Source organism: Equus quagga, chromosome 13, assembly GCF_021613505.1.
Source record: "Equus quagga isolate Etosha38 chromosome 13, UCLA_HA_Equagga_1.0, whole genome shotgun sequence".
NCBI lineage: Eukaryota > Metazoa > Chordata > Mammalia > Perissodactyla > Equidae > Equus > Equus quagga.
In genome coordinates, this window is record NC_060279.1 from 68,198,945 (window position 1) to 68,225,365 (window position 26,421).

The 26,421-nt window shown below is 42.9% G+C and overlaps 1 protein-coding gene across 1 annotated transcript in view; it reads right to left on the bottom strand.

Moving 5' to 3' along the window:
• CFDP1 (craniofacial development protein 1) overlaps window positions 1–26,421 on the bottom strand; it is a 127,772-nt gene that overhangs the window by 10,259 nt on the left and 91,092 nt on the right. The window contains exon 6 of the mRNA XM_046681668.1: window positions 3,232–3,390. Coding sequence (XP_046537624.1) covers window positions 3,232–3,390 — 159 coding nt within the window. The remainder of the gene's footprint in view (window positions 1–3,231; window positions 3,391–26,421) is intronic.

Consider the following 26,421-nt stretch of genomic DNA (forward strand, 5'->3'; position numbering starts at 1 on the left):
TTGTAAAAAAGTCTTGGTCTCATAATAGACATGGCAGAGGCTGGTCATTACTTATAGGTAGCTTTTCTGAGATGTGATCAGTATGACCTTTCCCCCTTCTTAGTTTCAGCGAAGATCACTTTTGTCCCAGGGGTATGCTTCTTGGATTCTCCACATATTCCTTCAGAGTATTGTACTGCAGGTGATGCCTTTGCTCTCGCTGGCATCTGCGTACGAGAATATGGGGGCCTGACGTGCCTCTGCCCAAACAGACCTTACAGGTTTGATTCTTGTGCTTCCCTCCCTTAACACTGTGGCACTGGGCATCCTTCTTAACAGAAATCTTCTTGCCTTCTCAACATGCCCTGTTTTGAAATTGGCTGTCTAGATACATATGTGCTGGAAAGGCTCACCCAGCAGCTGGTTGTCTAGAATTGTGACACTGCGGTCTAGTGATTCTCAACCCTGGCTGTGCATCAGAAGTACCTGAGGAGCATTTAAAGACACAGATATCTGTGACTCTTGATTCAGAAGCTCTGTACAGGGGCGGCTTTGTCACCTGAACTTTGGAAAACTCCCCAGAGGATTCTCATGCTTAGCCAAAGTAAGAACCAGAGCTACAGTCCCTTCCCTGGACTAGGGGTTGGGCCCTTCAATCTGCCTGCAGGAACTAGGGAAGGCACGGGAGTTGAGGTGCAGGGGCAGGTATTGGAGAGGGCAGGTGAGAACAGCCAAAAGCAGAGCAGAGTCATCAGAGCTGCATTGGAAAAACACAATCAGACCCGTGGTTTCACCTGGCCAGGGAGAACGTCTCAGAGAAGGAGGGAAAAGCAGAGCACTTAGAAGGTGCATGCTATTATTTGTTCCACAACCCAATTATGTGATTTTCCATTGCCTGAAAAAGTTCTCATTGGGCAGATGTCCTTTTTAATTTTGTTTTCTCTTCCAGTGTACATTTTATTAACTCTCCCTTATCTTCAACAGCATCACTCCTTATTTTTATAAGACCTCCATTAACTCGAGCAGAACGAACATTGTCCAACCTATATAATCAGTGCTCAGAGACGCAATAAAGTGTAGCACACACTGGCAGTTCCTCTGCTGCCTTAGATCACTAGGCAAATGTGGAGAAGAGGAGGGAGCTGTGAGCTCCTAGAGCTGAGTCAAAGAGGGGGGAGGTTTGGGGTGAATATCAGAGACCTTCTCTAGATAACACTGACTTCTGCCTGTGCTTTATCCTGGGCCTTCCCCAGAAGGCTCTGGCACTCCACCTCTGTCCTGTGGCATTTCATCTTTGACAGACTGACTTAGAAGTCTGCTAGTTAAATAAGCTCATAAAAGCATTAAAAAAAATTTTTTTTTAACATACTGATCAGTTTCCAGGTTCATTCAAATAATCTTGAAGCCTAATTCAGAAATATAACCCCCCCGGGGCCGGCTCCGTGGCTGAGTGGTTAAGTTTGCACGCTCCGCTGCAGGAGCCCAGGGTTCGGATCCTGGGCACAGACATGGCACCGCTTGTCAGGCCACGTTGAGGCGGCATCCCACATCCCACAACTAGAAGGACCTGCAACTAAGATATAGAACTATGTACCGGCGGGCGGAGGGGCTTTGGGAAATAAAGCAGAAAAAAAAAAAAAAAAAAAGATTGGCAAAAGTTGTTAGCCCAGGTGCCAATCCTTAAAAAAAAAAAAGGGAGACTGGCAACAGTTGTTAGCCTAAGTGCCAATCTTTAAAAAAAAAAGAAAAGAAAAAAAAAGAAATATAACCCCCCAAATAAACACTCCAGTTGTCTTTATTATAATTTAGCTTATAAATAACCTGAATGTCTACAACTTCCTGCATGGCCTTCTGTAACATGCACTCCGCAAAGGGCTTCATGTACTTACAGATATGTATTATACATATATTACCTATATTATCTCATGAGATCATCACAACCCCCCTGAGGATGGTATCATTATCCCAATTTTACAGGTGAAGGAACTAAGCCTCAGAGACACCCCCTGTACTACAGAGAGAGCCCTTACTGATGTGGTGCAGAGATAAGCACCCAGGGCTGTCTGCTGGGCCTTGTAACAATTCCTTTTACTGTCAGGGGCCAGAGTGTTGACCTTGAGCCATGGACCCACTTCCGTAATAACTTTGTTCCTTAGCTCCTTCTGAGGTTCCTAAGTACTCACCAAATATCATTTCTTTCTTGATATTCCTGAATACACAGTTCACGCACATCCTCCTCGTATTCCAAAGTGAAAAGGAAGGGGGTGCAAGTGATGGCCTGAATGGCGTCTGAGGGCTGGCATGTCACACAGGTTGAAGCCAAGGGTAAAGCCCCACCCTGGGCCATAAAGACATGGATAAAAAGAATCCCATGATAACGTGACAATATCTAAGCACGCTGTTGGCTCTGCTTTTGAATCATTCAACCAGTCTGGCTTCTCAGAAGGCAAATAATTCAGATCAAGCCAAGGCTGATACAGTGAGACAGATCTGACCATGTGAATCGATGAGGTGACTTACAGTTCATGGGAGCTGTAATTCAGCAAATTCAGCTTGGCAGATGTGACTGTCCCTGAGAGAAGCGCTGGTCACATGCCCCACCTTCCTGCCACTTTCAGTGTTTCTCTCACTAACAAGACCCGCCCCATATTATTTATTCTTTTTTTCTTTCACAGATTTCATTTTTCCCTTCTCTCCTCAAAGCCCCCAGTACACAGCTGTATACTTTTAGTTGTGGGTCCTTCTAGTTGTGGCATGTGTGATGCCGCCACAGCATGGCTTGATGAGCAGTGCCATGTCTGTGCCCAGGATCTGAACCAGCAAAACCCTGGACTATCGAAGCGGAGCACGCAAACTAACCACTTGGCCATGAGGCCAGCCCCCTGCCCCACATTAGAACAGAGCTTTACTGACAAACCAAGGTATTCACATTTTTCATTTTACCATGAAAAGCTCCTGCTTGCTTAAATTGGGTGGCCTGTTTGCAATAAACTATTTCAGAGTTCTTGAGATTTTCTTTTTAATTATTTTTGTGTGTGTGAGGAAGATTGGCCCTGAGCTAACATCTCTGCCAATATTCCTCTACTTTATGTGGGATGCTGCCACAGTGTGGCTTGACGAGTGGTGCTAGGTCCACATCCAGGATCTGAACCTGAGAAACCTGGGCCACCAAAGTGGGTGTGTGAACCTAACCACTACACCACCGGGCTGGCCCCTATTAAGATTTTCAGAGGCATGGAATCTACTTCTTACCCTTCCTTCCCTCGATTATGGATGGCTAGTTCTTCACCAATGCCCTCTTCCTCCTTGAAGCTCTCCCAGTCCAATTTGGACTTCTCTAGGGTGCTCATCTTCTGCTTCTTGGCTCCAATTTTTCCCAAAAGGCTGCTCATGCCACTTGATCTTTTTAACCTAGGGAAAGCAAAAACATGAAACATGTAGCATGTAAAAACTATAATCTCTTGATTAATGGTTTTTCTGATTGGCATGGGGCTCCCTAGATTAGAGCTATTTATCTTAACAGCAGCTATGTTTGTATCCAGGGCATTTCCTATCTAGTATGGAGAATACCGTAAGTAGACCAGAATTTGAATGCACTTTTTCTGCTTAACATCTCTGACCGCTCTAAGGACCCGGGGATAGGAAAATGCTGAAGACCTCTGTATGACATGTCTCTGCTTGCGAGGAGGGAGAAGGACGGCATGATTCAGAAACAGCCTTAGAATCACAAGCCTAGGTTCATATTCCAGCTGTGTGTGACTTTAGGCTAATTATTTAACCACATCTGCTTGTTTCCTAATCCACAAAGTGAATACTTACCCACGAGGCTGTAGTGTATCTTATATGTAAAGTGCTTAGACAGCACCTGGCACAGAGTAAAGGTGCAATAAATGTTAGCCATACTGAATCACCATCATCATTTGTGCGCTAAAGCCCCAGGGAACTCATTTAAGAGAAAGAGAAGCAAATCCCAACACTGATGAGCAAGAAGTCTTGATTATCTTAAAAAGACTCTAAGATCAGTTTTCTTTCAATTCCTGTGCATCAGGGTTCTGGTTTTTCCCAGGAGGTGAACATTCCTCACCATGTAAGCAGGAAATATACAGCCTGTGTCCTACTTGCTGGTGATACTATCACGGACTGTGGGAGAAACCCCAAATGCCCAAGTTCAAGTCTTGGCAGGTCAAATGCTTCTAGTCAATGTTAAATGTATGAGATACAACGTATGTATGAGATAAAACAAGAAAAACAGAATACAGCTAGTTAGTAAGAAGGTGGTATTAGGGAAAGGAACTACGGAAGGAACATGGCTTTTGGTCTCTTTATGAAACTAAAACAAGTTATATACCAGCATGCAGGAAACTGGAAGTTATTTTCCACTTTACTGGGATATGCAAGAGAGTCAAAACATTTAAAAACTCTATGAGCTAACATCACAAGGCCTACTGATAATAATACCTTTCACTTGCCTAAAATATTAATTCTTCAAGAGCTTTCATAACCATTTTCTCATCTTCTTCTCACTATGGCCTGTGTAAGAGGACCACTGAGTCTCAGAGTTGGAGGAGCCTTCAAGATGATCTAGTGTCATAGTAAGCATTTTGAAATCCTACCTCCCCACAGCACCATGCCAGTGAAGGATAGCTCACTACCTCTGCCCTGGAGTGAGCCGACAGGCCAGCGTCCACACTGAACACAAGACTCTTGGGGCTGAACAATTCCCCTCCCCACTCTCATTCCATTCATGCTGGTTGAGAGAATGTCAGCTTCCCTGTTGTCGTCGTATCCCATTACATGCTGTTAGCTTAAGATCAACTCAGAATAGGCTGGGCAGGTTATCATCATTCTTATTTTGAGTTGGACAAATAAAGTTCAGAGAGGTTAAATGATACAACAAAGGTCAAACTAATGGAAAATGCAGATCCAGAACAAAGCAAGGGCTTTCCAACTCCTAGCGCGATATACCGTGTTGTCTCATCTCTAACGTGAGCATTTACTTGAGATATTTTCTGACAGTTATTTTACTCCCCAATTTACCTAAGAATTTTCCAAACAGCTCTTTATGAGCTTTCAATTCACATTTTCTAAAAATTCTTTACCAGATAACTCAATCTCTACAACAATCTCTCCATCAACACAAGTGTGCGTGCGCACACACACGCAGACTGCATTTTACCAGCAGAGCATAAGTGGAGATATAGAAACTTAATATGTGGGGCCGGCCCCGTGGCCGAGTGGTTAAGTTTGCGCGTTCTGCTTAGGCGGCCCAGGGTTCCGCCGGCTCGAATCCTGGGTGCGGACATGGCACCGCTCGTCAGGCCACGCTGAGACGGCATCCCACATGCCACAACTAGAAGGACCCATAACTAAAAATATCCAAGTATGTACTGCGGGATTTTGGGGAGAAAAAGCAGAAAAGAAGATTGGCAACAGTTCTTAGCTCAGGTGCCAATCTTAAAAAAAAAAGAAACTTAGTATGTCTCAAATCTTTTCACTTCTTGCCTGCCTCACTGCGACGGCCCTGGTTCTCATTATTACATTCTCTCACCTGGATGATTCAGCAGCCTCTTCACTGGGCTCCCTGACTTCTGTTGTATTCCACCCTCAATCACCTGCTCCATCCTGGCATCTAGTTTACATGCTGTCAACAGAATAAATTTTCTAAAACACAAAGCTTATCATTCTTTCTGCTTAAATGTCTCTTCCTTGACCTGTTATTTCTCTTACAATAAAGTCTAAACTCCTTAACTTGCAAAGTTCTTCCTAATCTTCTCTCGCCACATCTACCATTGCAATGCATGCTCCAGCCAGAGTCCTGAACCTGCAGTTCACCTCTACCTGCCTCCCTTCCATTCATCTGGTCTTGTCTCAGCTTGGAAGCTACCTCCTCTAGGAAGCCTTTGCCAAACCTTCCCCAGTCTGTGGACTGGATACCCACTGGAGGGGTCTCTCCTGCACCCCAGCTCTCTTCCTGTCACAGCACTGATCCTTTCCACTGCAGAGGCTTGAGGACTCTAATTTCAGCTGCTGGCATACTGGTCAGTTCTGAGCAAGCTCAGTCACTGTGGACAACATCCTAGCAAAAGCACATGCCTCAGGGCTTTCCATTTCTGGCTGCAGGGTCTCCTTTGACCCTGCCTACATGTCACAAGCACTGCCTGGAAATGTTGTGGAGTTCATGCCATCAGGGCCACTCTCATGGGGGACAGGAGCTGGTGGCTAAATGGCCCAGCTGCCTGTCCTCACAGAGGCAATTCTGGGAGTTACAGGTTTCCTCTGCTATCCACAAGTTCCTATGAAATCTTTCATAAGGTGAAATGGTGTAAAGAGAAGAAGCAATTACCTGAGGACACATCTCGCTAATGAATGCACAAAATAAACTGAGATAAAGCACAGATGCTCACAGACAGTTCAAAGCTACGGTGGCTTGATGCTGAGTATAATCCTGGGGAAGGAGCTTGGCCATGCTTTCTCGCTGCTTGGAGTGTGTGCTGCGTCTCTGATGGTTCGAAGCAAAACAAATGCTGAACAGTATTGTCGTAAAAGCAAAAATCCTCTTTGGATTTCTTTCCGTTAGAGAAAGTGGGTACTAACGTGGGTCTTCCATAAAAGTGAAATTGGTGTAAAGCAAACTTTCGAAAAGTGGGGGAAGCCTGTATGCTGAATGCTCCTCAGAAGTTCTGGTAGCATCGAGCCCTCATGGCCTTGGAAACACACTCTTGGATCAGCTTTTCCTCCTTCCCTGACTTACTCTTCCTACCTACTCACTGCTGCTTCCTGGGATGACTTCCTAAGTAAACTACTTGCACTCAAAGCCTCAACTAAGGTTCTGCTTTGAGGGGACTCTAACTAAGTGTTTAGGAGAAACATGATTTTCCCCGTGCATGCTCTATCTCTCTCTCAAGTTTTCGGTCTCCAAATCGCTATAGCACGTGGATCTAGTTCTGCAAACAGCTGAAAGCTTGATAAAGTTAACAAGGTCACCTGAATCCTAGAACCAAGTAGTGGGAGACAATAAGATCTTCGTAGAGGAAAAGGTGTTCAGAACACTTTTAAATTGGGGAATTCTAAGGGAAGTTAACTGCCACTCATATTAGCCAATGAGCTCTCAACAACCCAGGGTGCCCCATTTCATCCGGGCAGCACCACAGGCTTTGTACGCTCTCTCTTCCTCTTGGCCTATATTTCCGATGGTATTCCCATATTTCACCATCTTTTTGAGAAGCACTTTGAGAAGTCTATGAGAAAATGATTTCTGGCTGTATAGCAGTGAAGTGGGTTCCAGAAAAGGAAAATAACTATAATCCTCCTTTGCCTTATTCACCATTAAACATCAGCAAAATGTCCCCTGTGCTGTTATCCTTTAGGGGAAAGTTTCTAGGTGTGCCTTCATTGGATCATTAACACGGTTTATGATTTCCTAGTTTGATAGTCTCAAAAGCAAAATTACCTGTCTTTTATTTGAGGCTAAATCCAAGTGAATGACACATTTACAGCAGCAGCCGGAACATGCAGAGGCTCAGCATAACTAGGAGGCTAGCACTTTCTTCCTGGAACCCGGCAAGGGGGGGGTCTCTGCAGGCTTTCCAGCTCTCATACTCGCTCTCTCACCTTGACATGGGGCTTTATCCTAGCACAATCCTGGCATCGTCGTTCCATCACAGCTTTCAGGAAGGCAGATTTACCATGACCTTGGCCCTCTCTCTCCTGTGAAGGTTCATCAATCAGGCTTTCAGGAACTGAGGCAGGCAAGAAAGAATCAGCTTCTGGGCAGGGGCTGCTGGCTCTCTCTGCCGTGAAAGAACACTGCAGAGAGCACCGCAGTGGTATGTCTCCCCTCTAAGGACTGTGCCAGCTAGGAGTGGGGAAATCAGCACTGATTTTCCATAGGCATTTGGCAGCTGTGTATACCAGAAAACTGTGGAAAGGGGGAGGTCAGAACTCCCTTGGAGACCACTCTGCTGTCAGCAGGAACTAGTGCAGTTTCAGACACCAGATCAACAGAGCCACTGACTTCTCTTTGTTCTGGATCTTAACCATGAAGGCAAGGTACTACCAGAAAGTGGACTTTGAGAGACCACCTCTCCCTCAGCCATGGATTTTCTGGTCTTGGTTCTAAAGCGTGGTGAGCTGTGTCACAGAAGACCACAGTCCTTCATTCAAGAGAATCCTCATCCACCTGCTGCAAGTCAAAGCTCAAAGAAATGCACCATGCACTTGCTCACTCACAGATTATATCCAGAATGTTATACTCAGATATGTCCAGAATACTGTTGCCAAGATGTTTTCAACATAACAATGACATTTCAGCCATGTAAAGACTAATCCTGTCCAAGGAACACGGCCTTCATTCTATCCAGCTGGCTTCCATGCTGTAAGAGACCATGGCTGAGTGCAGGAGGCATATTGGTGAAAGAGACTTGAACCAAGCTTTTCTTTCCTATTCTGTCCGGTCATCCCTCAATCAGCAACTATCTTCAATTCCTTTCCTACCACACCTGGCCCGGTGACCTATCCCAACACCAGATACCAACCAAGACCTCGCACAAAAAGATTCAGAAACTCGGAAAAGCTTAGGACAAAAAGGCAAAATTACAGTGGTCTTTTTTCTTCCTGAATTCACAGCTTACAATAATTTGCTACAACTTATTCCGCTTTTCTTTAGTCCCAGAAATATAAGTTTAACAAAATTCTTTGCAACTAAATGATAATGTCCATCCTGCTGATTTTGTTAGAAAGATACGATAGTAACTTGTTTTCTCTGCTTCAGCCCCATGAGGATGGACTCAGATTTACTTGTAGCAAAAGCACAGCTCTATGTGGCCACCATCAATGATGCTCTGGATCTTGCTGTTTATTTATAAGCGGTACTGGAAAGGAGCTGCAAAAACAACTTCTTAAGTGGAAAAAGAAAGGATGACAGGACACAACAACTGGTTGTGAAGGAAAAGTGGGAAGATCTTTCCTCATGATCTTCAAAATTGGCCTTAGGCATACAGCTGTCCCACAGAACAGAATTTTAACTTTGAGAATGAATTTAGAGTCATTCATTCATTTTACTCATCCAACAGAGATTACTGAGAAATTACTGTACACCAGACATTGTGCTTGGAACTGGGGACACATAAATATACATGAGGCATAATCTTTGGCTCCAAGAAGAAAATCTAATAGAGATCATCTTACAGGCAAATTGTAACCACATACTCTGAAGGCATAAAAGAGGGAGCAGCTGAGAGGCTGTTTTATGCAAGTTCCTTATTTCAGAGATGAGTTAACTAAAATCCAAGAAGGCTAAGAAACCTGCCAAAATTCACAGTGGGAGATTTGGGACTAGTACTCAGTGTTTTTGACACCCAGCCTGTCTTTTCTACCTTGCTGATGTTAGAGCTGGGGATAGACAACCTTTGAGTCCCTTCCATGCTCCAGTTTCTATCATTGCTAATTTTGGGGGTGTATTCTTATTTTCCTGTTGTCCTGGAGCTCACTGTACACAGGACCTATGTCTTACTCATTCTTGACTCACCCACAGTGTACCACAAAGCCTTGCCATGGGACGTGATCACTCCATGTTTAACAAACTAAATCCCTGTGATTTGACAATAGGCTTATCTAATTGAATTTTTTCTCATGACAAAAATATTCAACACTATACATGAACTGACAGGCCAGAAAAGGTAGCTCCAAAAGTGGACCAGCAAGGATAGGGTCAACAACATGAGCACAAAAGCACTATTGACCTTTACTTAGAACTTCAATACACACAGCCTGGCTCAAGTCTAAGCCTTCCATCTCATAACTCACATAACCACTAAAATGCAAATTATTTGGAATAAAGATTCTTTGGCAGAGATATGGAGTTTCCTTAGTATTTGTCATCTGTTTACAAGGCAGTAGTGGACTTTTTTGTAACTCACATGAACTATTTTCCAGAGTCATACATGGGTCTGGAAGTGGCATGGTACTCCCTAAGAAAGGGGAAGGAAGTTTATGAGGATAATTCTTCAGTGAGAGCTGTCTGCTTGGAACTGCTGTTCTCTTTCAGATCTTCTTTGGATTTAGCTGAAATCTGCAAGGATGAAAAGCAAAGCCCCAATCCCTGGGCCAATTTCACTCTCCACCTGGATAAATCCCTGAGTAATCTGAAAGCCCAAGCCCAGACCACTCAGGGAAATGGCCCAGAAGCCAGTGGCACATTACGGAGAGACTTAAATACCATCCACTTCCCAACACTGCACTGACAGTACCCTACGGGACATGGGGCTCAGGAACGTGGAAAACCAGAAGTAAGACAAGTTCCAAATGATCTTAAACATTCTGTGGCTTGAAAAATTGTCACTACTCTTAAATCTATTATTGACATTGATACAGTGCCAGAAAAAAAAAAAAAGGTGGCATCTATTAGCAAAAGGTGAAAATAAAAGCTGGCAAATAGTAGCAGCTTCACAGTCTTTATACAAGCACAAAATGATTTGCTACTCAGTTTTATTGCTCTTATGCCAATCCAAGAACGAAGGGCACTTAAGTTTGTCTGATTTCATTTCAGCTGCTCTATATCTTTATACGTCTATAAAACATACCTGATTATTCTGATGGCAAAAGTCCTGAATTCTAATCTCTTCTGAAACAATATATTACAGAAAGCCCTTCCCAACTCTTTCTTCCAGAACTTTTAAGCACAGAGGTGTGTTTGCCCTGCTCTCACCTCTCAGCTGATGCTGGGAAGGCTAATTATTCCAGCTGACTTGGTCTACTTAAACAGACAGCGCTTCCTATCAGACGCACATTTATCCATTCTTCGTCAGGAAGACATAAACTGTTCTCCCCAAAGCAGTAGATGTCCTCTAACTGCACAGTCTCCTGGTCTCTGTTGTGATTAAGGGCATTCATTTTGAAACAAGTAACTGAGGTTAGGGGCTCTCAAGTGACACTCAAATGGACTTTTTCTCTAGGACAAGCTAATTGATCTGCTGGGCAGTATGTTTATTAGCATCATATGCCAAGAGAAAGTTAATGTCCCTCTTCTTTGTGAAGAATAGTCCTCTACTGGTCTATTGTTCTGCTGAAACCAGCCAGCTCAGTGGGCTCGGGTCCCTTGCCACAAAGGGTAATTGTTTGTTTTTCATTGTTGTTTGTTGTCTTAAAAAATTAATCTGCCTAGCCCAGACCTTTCAGAGAGGGTCAAAGTTAGACAAATGTTAGGAAAGAATAGGTCCTTTTCCTTGGGGCACATAAGGCATCTGTAATGCTTCACTATATAACGCAGAGAGAAATGCTGCATGAAGATTCAAAAGGATTTGTATTACCAGTTGGGTGTGTAAGCTTTAAGGCAAATGAGTACTCCACTTCTGCTTCTGAGGGATGGACTAAGATGGCACTCAGTACAAGAACTCTAGTATGGTCTGGTGAAAAATTTTCCCTATCTTTCTAGTCTGAAAAATGTCAAACTGACAGAAAAGTTGAAAGCAGAAAATAACTATTATCTGAATATTCTTCACTTAGATTGACCAATTAACATTTTGCCACATTTGCTTTCTCTCTATATATACACATAAATTTTCTTTTTTGGAAGATGTGGAACCATTTTTAAGTAATTTCCAGACTTTATGCCACTTCACGTTTAATTTGGCATGTGTCTTCTAAGGACATTCTCCTCCATAAACACAACAGATTATACCCAAGATATTTAACATTGATATAATGATGTAATCCAATTTAAAGTCCATATTCAAATTTCCCTTATTCCTCCCCAAATGGCCTTGACAGTTGTTCTCTATTCCCTCCCATCAAGCACCACATTTGAAGTCTCCTTAGTCTCCTTAGTCTCCTTTAATCTTTTAATCCAGCACGGTCTCCTGCCTTTTCTTTTTGTTTGATTTTTGGTCTTTGATGTCATTGCCAGTTTTTTGAGTCCAGGTTGCTTGTCTTACAGAATATTTCTCGTTTAGGATTTGTCTGTTTCCTATGCCAAATGTGCCATACAGATGAAGCTGGGTACTTCTTACTGCACCATCACATGTTGATGGGCACACAGTGTCAGGTCAGCCCAGGACTCAGGATGCTTAGTGTGTGTGGTCCCTTGGGTAAGGTGGTGATTGCCAGAGCTCTAATTTTCTTCTCTGTACATTCTCTCCTCTGTAATTAATGTATAATATGTAGGAAAATACACTAAGTAAGTTCTGACTAATTCTTATTTCTGATGCCTGACTCTATAATGCCCTGGTCATGTCTAGGGACAGACTGTGGTGAATGGATAGGAAAGGATCCTACTGGAAGGACAAATATTGAGAAAACCCCAAAGGGATCATAAAGCTCTGGCTGCATGAAAGTTTCTAAAAAGTGACAGAGAAAAGGCCAAGGGTTATGGGATCATCAGTAGAGTCCTAGACTGGACATGCCAATGGCAAGTAAAGAGGTTTCTGGCCAAAACTGAAGCATTCACCTAGATACCTGGATACTCTTCTCAAGGGCCAGGGAACTTGGTAAGCATAAGGATTAAATGACACAAAGTCAGTAGCAAAGAAAAACCCTTCTGGCCCGCCCATGAGACCTCTAGGAAACGATACTTCTGAATTTGCCTTCTCCTTTGTTCCACTCCCATGTGGTTTCATCTCATTCCCTGGGAAAGAGATAATGCCACATCCCTTCCTGCCTCTGCTCCAGCAATATCCTTCCTTACACCATTCCCGTGGAGGATCATGGCAAAGTAGAGAAGGGCTTCCATTATTTTATAGCAGCTGGGGAGTGAAGAAGGCCTGGGGGCTCTCCAAAGAGGAAGTGTTTAGTTTATTGGGAATGAGGATTATGCCTGAGGAGGATGCTTTCCCCGAGGTGCAAACTACTGTTGCTTTAATTTGTATGATCAGGCACAGCTGGGAAGAATAATTTACTGACCAATATAAACAGACCATTTATATTTCTGAGACAGAATTTTAAAGGAATTATTAAATACAGCTTGTAACAAAGCCCATAATGACATTTTTCTTTATGCAGAACCCTGGGAGCTCAAATGAGAAGGGCAGAGCTTGTTTTCCAGATACTGGTTCAATATGGGCTCCCAACCAATCACAGCCACAGAGGCAAAGAAGCGATGAGGCAGAATCAGGACCTGGCAGCTAACAAGTCAATGAGCTCTCGAAAGGAGAGCTTTGCTGGCTTTCTCCTGTGACAGTGTGAAGCCAGAGTGTGTCTGCAGACTACCTGCCTGGTCTGAGAGAAACTGCTATCAGGAAACACGGTTGGGCAAACAGCACCTCTTTCAAACTAGCCAACATGAGATGTAAAACACAGGGCACGGAAGATAAATCTGCCTCAATTATGGTTGGTTTGGCTCACTGCTGATTAGGGAGTTGGCATACTTCCTCAAACCATAGTATTCTGCTTTACTGACTTTTAGCTTTCTTTTCCCCCTGGCAGGTCTCTATCTCCTCAAGAAAATGTCTGAGGATGTCAACATAAAATAAGTTTCAAATTCCCGGGAACCTCCCAGGTTGAGATCAGGTTAAAATTTCAGGATGTGGGAGTATCCTCAGTCAGACCAGAAATAGTCCTTTAGTCTTATAAAGACCTCACTGAAAATGAGTCATGCCTGTGCTCCTTTCTAGAAATGGGGGGGAGGGGGACACATTAACCACATCGCTTTAAATGAAACGCATATGAGTTGGCTAGCATATATTTTGCAAAATTACTCCCCCTTCCTCCCAAATTTCTCACTGCTACTAAATAAGCATGCTAAATTCCAAATGAGAAGGATACGGATGTTGGATACAGCTCTGACAGGAATGAAGCACACTTCAATGTGTGCTTTATGGTCCTTTCATTAAACGAGGCTGAAATGGTAAGAAAAGTCATTTTTCAGTGCTTGGTGCTCCTGCTGGGGCCCTGACTCCAAATCCCTTTCATGGCAGCATCTGCAACATCGCTTGCTCACTCAGTTGCCGGGGTATCTTCTCTGGCCTCCTAAAAACCACAATCCTGATAACCTAAATGGCCAACTCAGTGAGGTTCAGACCCCAACCTGCCCCTCTCCCTGGGGCAGCTGCTACCTCTCCTCAAAAAGGCAGGACCCACCATCATCAGTACCAGCAGTCTTCCTTATGTCACGAACCCCTCATAATCCAGGATTTGATTATCCGCACAAGGGTGAACCAAAGAAGGGGGTTGTTTCAGCCTGAGCCCAAGATGTCACTTTGCTAAGGGTTTGAGATGGATTTTAACAAAGAAATATCTGTTCCCATAGAGTCTAGTAGAGAAAGCAGAAAACTTTCTTTTTACTGCATGCAGGAAATGGTTTTCATAGATGCTAACCACAGCTGGGCAATCTGTACAACCACAACATAGTTTCTCTTTAGTAAATGGAAGATTTTTACCCATTGCATCACTGACCACCAAAAAGAGTTCCCACCCTCCATCTCTAAGGCAAGAGAAAACACTAAGAAGAGTCTCTTTCCTTAATCTGCCAGCCAGGGGCTGCTAAAGCAGCTTTTTCATTCAGAAATACAGACTGTTCTACAAGGTTCCTATCACCTGACTCTACTGCCAAATGAGGCCAGTTTCTTTGCACTCTGGGACCCCCTCAGAGCACGTGCCTTTATGACCACGATGCACAGTGGATCCTAATGTACATGTATGACCATGGGTGATGGCCAAAAAGTTTGAAAAAGGTGCTCTGGCAATTGCTGGCTGGAAGATGAAGGTCTGCTGCAACAAAGCTGGCCAATTCTGCCATGCATACATGGTATGAAGGAATTAAAACAAAACCAAACAAATGCAATCAACTACAGGTATGAAGGGCAGACTATTCAGTTCTTCGATTAGTCCTTGTATATTAACCATTTGCTCTGGGAAACTTGGCATCACTCTCTCCCTGCTTTGAGAGCAAAGCCTCTGATTCATGGCTCGTTGCTCTGAAGCCAGTAGAGCAGCCTGTGAGAGTCTGTAACCCTCTCATGGGGAGCCAGTGGCTTCATGATGCCCTTCCGGTCACTGTGAAGCTCAGCAGGTAATTCACTAAAGACTACATGAGTGTGTTCATTATTCTCACTGCCCAGATGAAGGAAAGAGGCTTGGAGCTAAGGGACACTGACAGTCTCATCTGAACGATACAATTAAAACCAAAAAGGGCACTCATGCAAAAAACCAACCAACCAAAGTCCCAAAATGACCTAGTCATACTGAGAAGAGTTTTCTTCTAAGAGTGAAGAAAACGGAGACAATAACCCAAATATACAAGCTACTTAACTTATTTGTATTCTGAAAAAATGCTGGAAAATCTGATGACCAATCATTTCTTTTTTTTTTTAAAGAGTGGCACCTGGGCTAACAACTATTGCCAATCTTTTTTCTTTCTTTCTTTCTGCTTTATCTCCCCCAACCCCCCCGTACACAGTTGTATATCTTAGTTGCAGGTCCTTCTAGTTGTGGGATGTGGGTCGCTGCCTCAACGTGGGCTGACGAGCGGTGCCACGTCCACGCCCAGGATCCGAACCCTGGGCCGCTGCAGCGGAGCGTGCAAACTTAACCACTCGGCCACAAAGCTGGCCCCCCCGCCCTTTTTTTTTTTTGACCAATTATTTCTTATTCTCAGCTAACACTTTTAAAAACAGCTTTATTGAGATATAATTCACATACTAAATAATTCACCCATTTAAAGTATGCAAGTCAATAGTTTTTAGTATATTCAGTAGTGCAGCCATCACCACAATCTAATTTTAGAACATTCTGTCACCCCCTCAAAAAACCCTCATACCAGTTAGCAGTCATTTTCCCAGCTCTAGGCAACCACTTTCTGTCTCTAGAAATTTGCCTCTTCTCTCAGCTAATACTTTTAAATTATAAATTTAAGACTATAGTAAAGCATTCAGAAGCAACATCTCTCAGTTGGTATCTACTACAGCTTCCTATAGGAAATACATTTAAACTCCTGATTTGTCCTCTGCGTTGATGGTCATATCTAAATTTCTAAGGGCCAGGAAAATCAGAGATCTAGACTTCAGACAACAACACTGGAATACATGAGCACTGCGTGTACTGTTAAGTCCCACACATTACCAACACTATTTTGGAGCTGTGTTTTTAAAGCCGAGGGGCATAGTGGCTTTGCCTTCAGTGCAGAAACCTGCCCCTGCTACTTAACCTTTTTTTTTTAAACCCTTGGTGGGTTAATTTTTCTCTGAGCCTGAAGTAACCAATAAGTAAAATGAGAATAATAACTACCGTGAAGGGTGATGATTAAATGAGATACTCATCAACTCAGCCCTTATTTATTGAGTGCCTTCAGGGTGCCAGACTCCTTGCTGGCCACTGGAGACAGAGACACAGATTTCTCACCCTCATTTAATTCATTCATGCAAGAGACGGATAGGCAAACAAGTAATCGCATTACAGAAAACTGTTACACAGCAAGTGCTTTAAAAGTGTGAGTTGGGGAAGGCTGTAGAGAGGGAGGGGGAAGTGTCTAAAATCCGAAGGATGAGAAGGAATTTGCTAGGGTGACAAGCTGGGCTAGAGAAGTCCAGAAAGAGGTAATAATGTTTGCAGTGTATGTGAATGCACTTAGTACAATGCCTGGCACACAGCAGATAATCAATACTTCCCGTTGTCCTGACTCTTAACCTCTTATGTCCTTGAAAAGATGCTCTCTAGAATCCAGAAAGAAATTAAAATCTTGCTGTTGCTAGAGAAAAATCAGTGGGTCTGGGACGGTAGGAATTGCTTGTTTATCTTTTTTCTGAGGGAGCAAAGTACATTTTAAATTTTGACTCTTTTTTCCCCCCAAACGTTTCATTTTGAAGAGCTTCAAACCAAGAAAAGGTGATTTCCTTTAATCTAGAACAGTCCTCTTGGCCTGCAGAATGGCCTACAGTTTGGACTTATCTGATTGTCACTGTTAGTTTTTTTGAAGGCATCTGGGAGTCTTCTAGCATGTGGTCCTTGGACTGCTTTTCTCCATCTACACTCACTTCCTGAGTGACGTCATCCAGTCCTAAGGCTTAAATACTAGTTACATCCTTCTGACCCTCAAACGTCTAATCTTCAGCCCAGACCTCTCTCCCTGACTCCAGCCTTAAATACCCAACTGCCAGGAGACACCTCCACTTGGATGCCCAGCAGACCTTGCCTGCAGCAGCTTTCCACATCTTAGTAGAGGGCAATGACACCTGGCCCGGTGCTCACCTCTCAGACCTCCTGGATGACTATCTCCCCTCCCCCATTCATTCCACTTCAGGCATGTTCCCGCCTCAAGTCATTACTTGGCCCGATATAGTCTCTTCCCAGATAGCATTTTGGTTAACTTTCTCACCTCCCCCAAGGCTTTTGCTCAAATCTCAATTTCTCAATGAGGCTTATCCTGACCATCCTATTCAATACTGTAACTTTCACCCTCACTCCACACTCTTGATCCCCTTACCCTCCTTAAAAAAGAGATTTTCTTTTCTCCATAACACTTAATACTTTCTAACAACCATATAATTTATTTATTATGTTTACTGTCTATCTCCCTGCTGGAATGGAAACTCCACAAAGGCTGGAACTAATGTCTGTTTTGTCCACTGATATAACCCAAGCACCTGGCACATGGTAGGCACTCAATAAATTTTAGTTAAAAGAATGTATGAATACTGGGAAAACATATCAACTTTGAACATTATAAAAAGAATTCAATAAAGATACCTACTAAAGTAACAATCCTCTGTGTTGGCTAATCTTGTAGCTGTTGCCCATCCTTCGCTAGATTTTCTACAGGAGAACTAAGCACTTCAGAGCAGGCACAGGAAAAGCATTTGTTCATTACAACAGATGGCAGACCTCCTTGAATGGCTGTCAGTAGCCTGGCATTCGTCCTAAGCTGGCCTCAGCACCACCCCATGAGAGTCTGCAGAATGTTCTACAACTTTGTCATACATTGTAATCTGGGGTACAGGGGCAAAGATAGCTTAACTGAAACACAAATAAGAGACAGAATTAAGCAGAATGTTAGAAGAATCTTTGCCTTTTTTTGGTCCATGATAACAGAATTTGCAAAAAGAAAAAAAAAAAGATATTTGGATTCATTTTACGTGAAAATGAAGTTCTTGAACAACCAGGTCAGGAAACCTACTGAAAGACTTAGCTGTGTGGTAAATGAGTCTTTCTCCTTGCCTCACAGCCGGGCTGCTTCTGTTTGTTTGGTTTTGGGGGGCTAGTTTTAAAGTCATGTCCACTATTATGACTTATGAGCCAGAAGCAACGCCTGAGTCCAGTCTTGAAGCTAAAACCAACATTAAATGGATGTAACTGCAACAATTAGCTAACTCAATACTCAGTCAATTGAACAATTTCTTGTCAGAATCTGCCATAAAGAATTATTCAGATATACAAATTTGCTACAGGCAGCAAGCTGAGCTGCAGCAAAGGCGACCACTTCCTCCAGCTGTCACAACTGACCATGTCAAGGTAAGAGAATGATGCAGATACTTTCTCTCTTGTTCACTAGGAATCTGAGCTGGTAAATACAGTGGAAGGGATAAGATGGTAAAGAGCAGCTAGAAAAAGATGCAGAAAGGAATTGGTGCTTCTCACTGCTTGGAGTCTTGGTGCCTGGTGAGAATTCCGGGGATAAAAAGAAGATCCTAAAAACTTCCAGAGAGAGGGGTGGAAATGAGGTCTCATACAAAGATTCAAGACTTCCAAATGGCTTCAGACTTCTAGAAGCCTGACCGTGGAACAATGTCCTCACAATTCTGAAGGAAAATCATTTTCCATCCATAATGCTATACCCAGCAAAACCACTAATAAAAATGTGAAGGTAGAATAAAATTGTTTTCAGACATGCAAAGTTTCAAAAATTTATCTCCCATAAATCATTTCCTCAGGATGTTACTGGAGGATGAGATCTACCAAAATGGAAGAATAAACCTAGAAAGAGGAAGACAAGGGATCCAAGAAACAGAGGAGCTCCGGAAAGAGGGAGAAAAGGCAGGGCCAGAACAAGAGCTGCACAGAAAGCCAAGAGAACAAGGAGCCCCAACTGGAGCAGGAGGATGGAAGACTCCAGAAGGGATTGGGCGGGTAAGGGATAGAAACGACAGACTATATAACATAGTTGAGAACAGTACTGAGAGGGATTTTACAGCCCTGTTGGAGAGTGTGGAAAATATCTGTGATACAGGGACACAGAAAATCAAGCAAACTAACAAATGTACATAAATAGACATGAAAGGAAATATAATCCTGGTCCATATCCTGGATCAGTAGTGAACAATACTAACAGTGATAATAATGTCATTAAATTGGGAGAATGGAAGGAGAACTGGGAGACTGAGGCACAGAGGTGACAGAAGAGTGTTAATTCCTCCTCTTCCAAAACAGAGTTGGCACGCCTTAAAAACTAGAATTAACAGGAAATTAATAAATAAAACCTAAAATCGATAAACCAAGAAATAGCAGTATTCTAAACACATTAGTTTAACACATGGAGAAAAAAATAGCAGAGCTAGCTAAGAGTTTAAAGAGGTTGCCTTTGCGAAGCAGAATCAAGGACTGGGTCAGGAGGTTGCATAGTATACTCTGACTTTTCAAACTATGTACCTGTTTGACTTTCATTTGATAACCAATCTGGGTTAATAAATCTTAATATCCCTTTTACCAGAAAAAGAAGAGAACGGAATTTTTCTGAGGAGCCACCAATCTGGCCATATGAGGATCTTGGTCTTCCTAATTTTGAATGTGTCCTCTTTGACCTCCACTGCTGTTATCACTTAACGTGTTTCTTCTTTTTTGAGGAAGATTGTTGCTGAGCTAACACCCATGCCAATCTTCCTCTATTTTATGTAGGGTGCTGCCACAGAGTGCTAGGTCCATAGATCGCCAAAGCAGAGTGCACAAACTTAACAACTATGCCACTGAGCTGGCCACTGTTTATTCTTAATAAAGATTTTCTATATGTACAATCCTTTCCATAACATCAAAGTATCTGAATTGAGTTGTATTTAATAGCATTCAGTGTGTTGGTCACTTCTTCATTTGTTTTAATTAATGTATTTACTCATTCAAAATGCCTTACACATCTGCTATGTGCTAGCAACCATGCTGATGCCAGGGATGCAAAGAAAAATCAAGGCTCAGTACTATTCTTAGGGAGCTGTAGCCCCTGACAGTGCCTGACAAATAACAAGAATGAAATCTTCTTTGTTGTTTCTCCCTAAACACCTTTAATAATATATTTTAGTGCTTCCCATGCTAAGAACTACCTGCTTCAGAATCCCCTTTGGCTATTAGAAATGCAGACTCCTAGCCTATCCCTGATCTCCTGAGTCAGAATATCCAGGAGCAGGCCCTGGGATCTGCACTTACTAGGAGCACACTACGATTTGAGGGCCACTGTTTAAGAGAAGGTTCCTGATGTCTCCCATTGAAGTGCACTACCACATAAGTAATTATCCAAACATTACGGTTTGAAGAGAAACCGAATGGGCTGTCTAAACATTTGGGCAAGGCTATGGACTCACTTTGGGCCAGTAAGGCCAAGTCACTGAGGAGTCACAAAGCTAGTTTTCAAAAACAATGACAGATATATAAATTTAGCTTAGAGGTGAGGCCAGGATGGGGGTGGTTCTGTCTTCTACATCTGCTTCTGAACTCCTCATTAGGCAAAATCACTCAAACTTATTGCTATTTCTCTATTGGAAAAGTTGGTGAAATGATCTGATCCCCAGTGAGTGTACTGCTAAAATGACGAAAGAGATGAAAGCTAGAACATTCTTCCAGCACTTAATATGAAAGGTTTTGCAGAAACATATTTCTCAGGAGGTTTTGTATACTGTTAATTAAAATATGAAGAGCACAAAACTGTTTATAACTCTCACAAGATGAGAATTCCCCTCATTTTTCTAACAATCAAGCTCCACTGTCCATCTCAGGTACACTGAGTCCAAGCAGCACAATTTTGCTATTATTCTGAAGGTGCATCTTCGGCAGACAAGTCAGCTCTTATGATGACAAAATGAAGCAAATTCTAGTTACTAAAAGTAGGAAAAAACACAAAGTGGGTCTTATTCACCAGGGCTACTTCAAGGGGCAATGGGACTTACTAACCACAGCTATTCAGGATGAGCCTCCTCTCCCATAAGGCACTGCTCCACCTGCTGTGTGTGGGCATCAAACACTGATGGCCTCCAGCTTATAAGGGAAAATCAAAGGAAGGAGCAGCACCACAGCGCCTGGAACTTGCCCCATCCCAATGGTGGTCAAATGCAGTCTGTTTCACCCCCCTTCCTGGGCTCAGCAAGTGTCAGGATTGGTGCACTGACAGCAAGGGAAGAAGGATGAGAGGCCTCTGGCTCAGCCACTTTTGTCTTTTCCAGCAGGCCTCCCCCTACCTTTTTTTCTGGCACTGAAATTTACGTACAGTGAAATGCACAGATTAAGGGTAGAGTTTATTTTCCACCAGTTTTAGCAAATGCATACCCCTGTGCAACTCATAACCCTACTCAAAATACAGAATATTTCTATCATCCCGGAAAGTTCCCCTCCCAGTCAACAGTCCCTAACCCCTACCCCACTATTCTGACTTCTATCATCACAGATTAGTTTTGCCCTATTTTGAATTTATGGAATAATCTGGTACTTATTCTTTCGTGTCTGGCTCTTTCATGCAGCACCATGTTTCTGAGGTTCATCCATGCTGAGTGTATCAGTCCATGTGGGGGTTTTAGTGTTTTGTTCCTTGTTATTTCCACTTTGTTTATCCATTCTCCTGTTGCTGGGCACCTGTGCTGTTTCCTGTTTTGTGCTGTCATGAATAAAACATGCTTGCACAAGGTTTTGTGGTAGAAATGCTTCAATTTCTTTTGGATGAAAACCAAGAAGTAGAACTGCTGGGTCATAGAGTAGGTATATGTTAAACTTAACAAAAAATGTAAAACAGTTTTCCAAAGTTATGAACTGTCGTAATTTACACTCCTACCACAATGTACTAGAGTTCTGGCTGCTCCACATCCTCATCAACACTGAGTATTATCAGGCTTTTTCATTTTAGCCATTTCAGGGGGTGTGACCTGAGATCTATTATGGCCTCAATTTGCATTCACCTAATGACTAATAATGATGAACACTTTTTTTCATGTGCTTATTTGTATTCTTTTGTGAAATGCCTGTCAATTTTTTTTTTGCCATTTTAAAAATTGGTTTGTCTTTTTTATTATTGTCAGCTCTTTACAGATACATATATGTCAGATATATATTTTGCAAACATTTTCCTTCATTTTGTGCCTTGTCCATTCATTTAATATCTTTTGATAAGCAGACGGAGGGGCATCTGAAAGGCTATTGGGTCACATTAAAAGGGAGAAAAAGTACTAATGTTATAAATTTAAAGAAACAAATTGATCAGCATTTCTTCTTTAAACTATTTGCTTTTAGAAGCTAAACTTCAGAAAGCCAAGAATTTTTGATGGCTGTCCCTTCAGATATAAGCTGTGCTGCAGAGCCAAAGTAAATCACAGGAAATGGCTAAAAAGGGACATGCCTGTCAAATGAGAACTAGGAAGGGAAGTCCTGAAATGCCACTGAGATTGTCATCAAACCAGAAAGTTTTTGTTTTTGTTTTAAATAAGGGGAGGGAAGTGAAAAGGTGACGAAAGGAAGTCTTTAAAGCCTTTCATACCACATTCTGGTTATTAATACAGCCCATTCCTCCTTTGGCTCTCTCCAGAAGCTGATTAAAAATAAGGAAGGAAGTTGTGGTGGTTAGAGCAAACATTAAGATGGCACGCAGACCTCTGGGCTGCACTCCTAATTCATTTGCTGTGCGTGCTGCCCCCACCCTGGATAAATCACTCCTTCACATTTTCTACTTCAGTGACTGAGACACAGAGAGACCAATTTAACTTTGTGAGAGGCCATGAGCATTATTAATCATTAATGTCCTGCAGAAACCTCTGTGGAACAGAGGTAGTGCAGTATTACTAATGATCATCTGGAGAGGCCAACAATCATTGCCACCTTCCCCCATGGATCCATGACTTGCCTCCTCCTTGTAGCACCTGACCCACGGCAGCTGTGGAAAGGTTTGGGGTATTTTTCTTCTCTAGTAATTAATTAATCCAAACAGAACCCTTTAAACAACAGGTGAAAAGGACCAGGAAAGAAGACAGTAACAAGGATAAACTGTTGCAGCAATCCGACCTGTCCAGACAACCTTGCCAGCCTGAAGTGATCTAGAGAATATCTGCACTTCCCTGGGATGCCCCAGAGAAAGGCTGCGGGCCAGCCGACTTAGCCTGGGGCTGCAAAGCAGAAGCCCACAGCTGGAGGCTGTGCACTGTGTAGAGATTTCCATCAGAATAAAGTGAGGAGAAGGGAGAAAAGGTCACGTAAGGCACAGTAAGAAGTCACTTGCCCCACCTTTTACTATTCATGTTAAACTCTGCTGAAACAAAGCTAAAAAAGGTGGCATACTCCCAGCATAATCTAAACCCTACCGAACTGAAAAAGTCTGGAGACAAAGAAAAACACCATATGCATATGGTCAAAATTCAAAATGATCAAAAAAGACGCAGAGAAAAATAATGTCCTACCAATTCCCCAGCTACCATCTTTTTTTCTCTGAAGCAACCATTATCACCAGTTTGTGTCCTTCCAGAGATGTTCTCTGCAAATGCAATCATTGACAGTTCATAGACTACTCCCTCCAGTAGCTGATTTCCTAGCACTGTAGGAAGAACCTAATTTCCTAGCTGATCATTTGTGACAAATCTCCATATACTTATTTTTCATCCGAGTCTGGAAATAAAGCTCCGCAAATCAGATTTTAAAAATCTGTTTCTTCCTCCCAGAGCTATTTCATGCACGTACAAACAATGCGTATTTGTATATATTCTCCCCTCTTTAACATAAATGGTTGTATGCCCCCAACACTATATGGCTCCTTGCTTTTTTCACTTAGGTATTTCAGAGATCATTACCTATCAGTACATAAAGCACACCCTCCTCTTTTATTCAAAATGCATGTTCTATTTTATGAAAGAACCATCATTTATCAGGCAGTCACTACTGATGGACTGTCAAAGGCAATCTTTTGCCACTACAAACATGGAGAACCACATCGTTGTCAAAGCACTGTTATCAAAACTTTGGGATATCTGCCAATCTGGTGAAAAACAGCATTTCCTTGTCATTTAAATCTGTATTTCTCTTTTTATTAGAAAAATTCATCTTTTCTAATGTGTAAGAGTCATTTGTATTTCCTCTCTAGTGAGCTTTCTTTGTCCTTTTAAAGAGTGGGCAGGGGTCGGCCTGGTGGCACAGTGGTTAAGTGTGCACGTTCTGCTTTGGTGGCCTGTGGTTCACCGGTTTGGATCCCGGGTGCGGACATGGCACTGCTTGGCAAGCCACGCTGTGGTAGGCGTCCCACGTACAAAGTAGAGGAAGATGGGCATGGACGTTAGCTCAGGGCCAGCCTTCCTCAGCAAAGAGAGGAGGATTGGCAGCAGATGTTAGCTCAGGGCTAGTCTTCCTCAAAAGAAAAAAAAACAACAAAAAAAAGACTGGGCAGTTGATATATTTCTTATTAATTTGTCGAGGCTCTTACAAGGGAAATTTGCACATTGTTTGGATTTGCATTGTAAATAGTTTTCTCCTAGGCTGTTATTTGTTTTTGTTTATGGTAGTCTTTGCCATGCACAAGTTTTTTATTTTTATGAATTTATCAGCACTCTTTTGAGGAGGGGGCACACAGCGCAGAGCTGGGTCGGAAACAGTGCTAGAGAAAGAAGGCAGGACCCAAAGGTACAACAGGTACAAGTGCTGGATGGACAGGGGAGCTGCTGCTTCCAAACCTTCTCCTTTTTTAGCCAAAACCTGTCCTACTTTGAAGCACAGGTCATCAAGCTTTACTGCCCTGTGTCCCTCCTTATCGTTACCACCTACTAACTTCTCCAGTCACTCCCCTGTTGCTGACTGACCACTTCAGCCCACCCAGCTTGCTCTTGTCCTCCCTCTCTGTCAGGAGACTTCAACATCCACAGATGATCCAGAGGTGGCCTCCCAATTTTTCTTTCTCAGAGCCAAGTAACCTTTTCTTTAGCCCCACTCAGCCACCTATTCACATGGGCATTCTCTGATACCCAACAGAAAACCTCCACTACCTTTCTTTCAAAGGTTCCACTTAGCCTTCTTGGTTCAAATACTTTAATACTTCCACTAGCCTCAGTGGCAAATCCAGGAAGGAGTAGGAGAGAATTTGGAAGCAGTAATGACATAAAAAGGAGACATTTATTTCACTTCCAGGTCTTGGGAAATGTGAAGTGTAGGAGAAAAAAAAGCTTCTGCCTGAGATTGCTTGCAGGGGAAGTAGTGTTTCCAGGAGACCATTGGGCCCAGTTTCAGTGAAGGTAGAAGGAAAAGCGATCATTCATCAAAGAAGCTAAGACCATTGCGCCGTCCCAGAGGTGCAGCGGTTAAGTGCGCGCATTCCGCTTTGGTCGCCCAGGGTTCGCCGGTTCAGATCCTGGGTGCAGACATGGCACCGCTTGGCAAAAGCCATGCTGTGGTAGGCATCCCACATATAAAGCAGAGGAAGATGGGCATGGATGTGAGTTCAGGGCCAGGCTTCCTCAGCAAAAAGAGGAGGATTGGCAGCAGATGTTAGCTCAGGGCTAATCTTCCTAAAAAAAAAAAAAAAAAAGCTGAGACTGTAGGGGTTCAGAATGTCACCCCAAAATATGCCACTTTGGCATATTGATTATTTTGAATTAAAGGTACTTGAGAAACAGCCAGTGCAAGGAGATAAATCCCCCAAAAGGAGATAAATCGCCCATGTGAAAGGTACCCTCCTCGTACCAGAAGAGTAGAGGGCATCCTTATCACCAGAGACAGGGTCTTTAGGGCTGAGAAGGCTGTATAAACAAACCTTGTTACTTCTTCACTAATTTACTACCTCATGCCCTTTGTCTTGTCAATTCTTCACAAATTTACTGTTCCTTTATCTAAAAGGTATAAAAGCTTCCTGCTTTGGTTACTTCTTCGAGTCTCCCACACGAACGTAACCACTTGGCCACAGGGCCAGCCCGTTTTTCTTTTCTTAATCTGTTTTATGTCTATTTAATTATTAGACCAGCCAAAGAACCTAAAAGGGAATGGAAAATTTTTCTGCTCCTTCAAAACTGAAGGGAGATCACTGGGTCCCAAAGTGCACGTGGGTATGAGAGGATAGGGAAGGGCAGAGTGGGGATGAGCATCTTGAAGATGAGCATTATCTGGAGGCTGGGACTTCTGGTGACAATCCTAACAGATGTCAGAGCACACTGTGATTGAGACCTCTGGGTGGCTTTTTGCCTGTGTCTACAGATGTCACTGCTGTCAGGAGCATGCAGTGGCTCAAGTTCCATATTACTAACCTACTGCGTTTTCTAGTGTGTGTGTGTGTGTGTGTGTGTGTGTGTGTGTGTGTGTGTGTGTGTG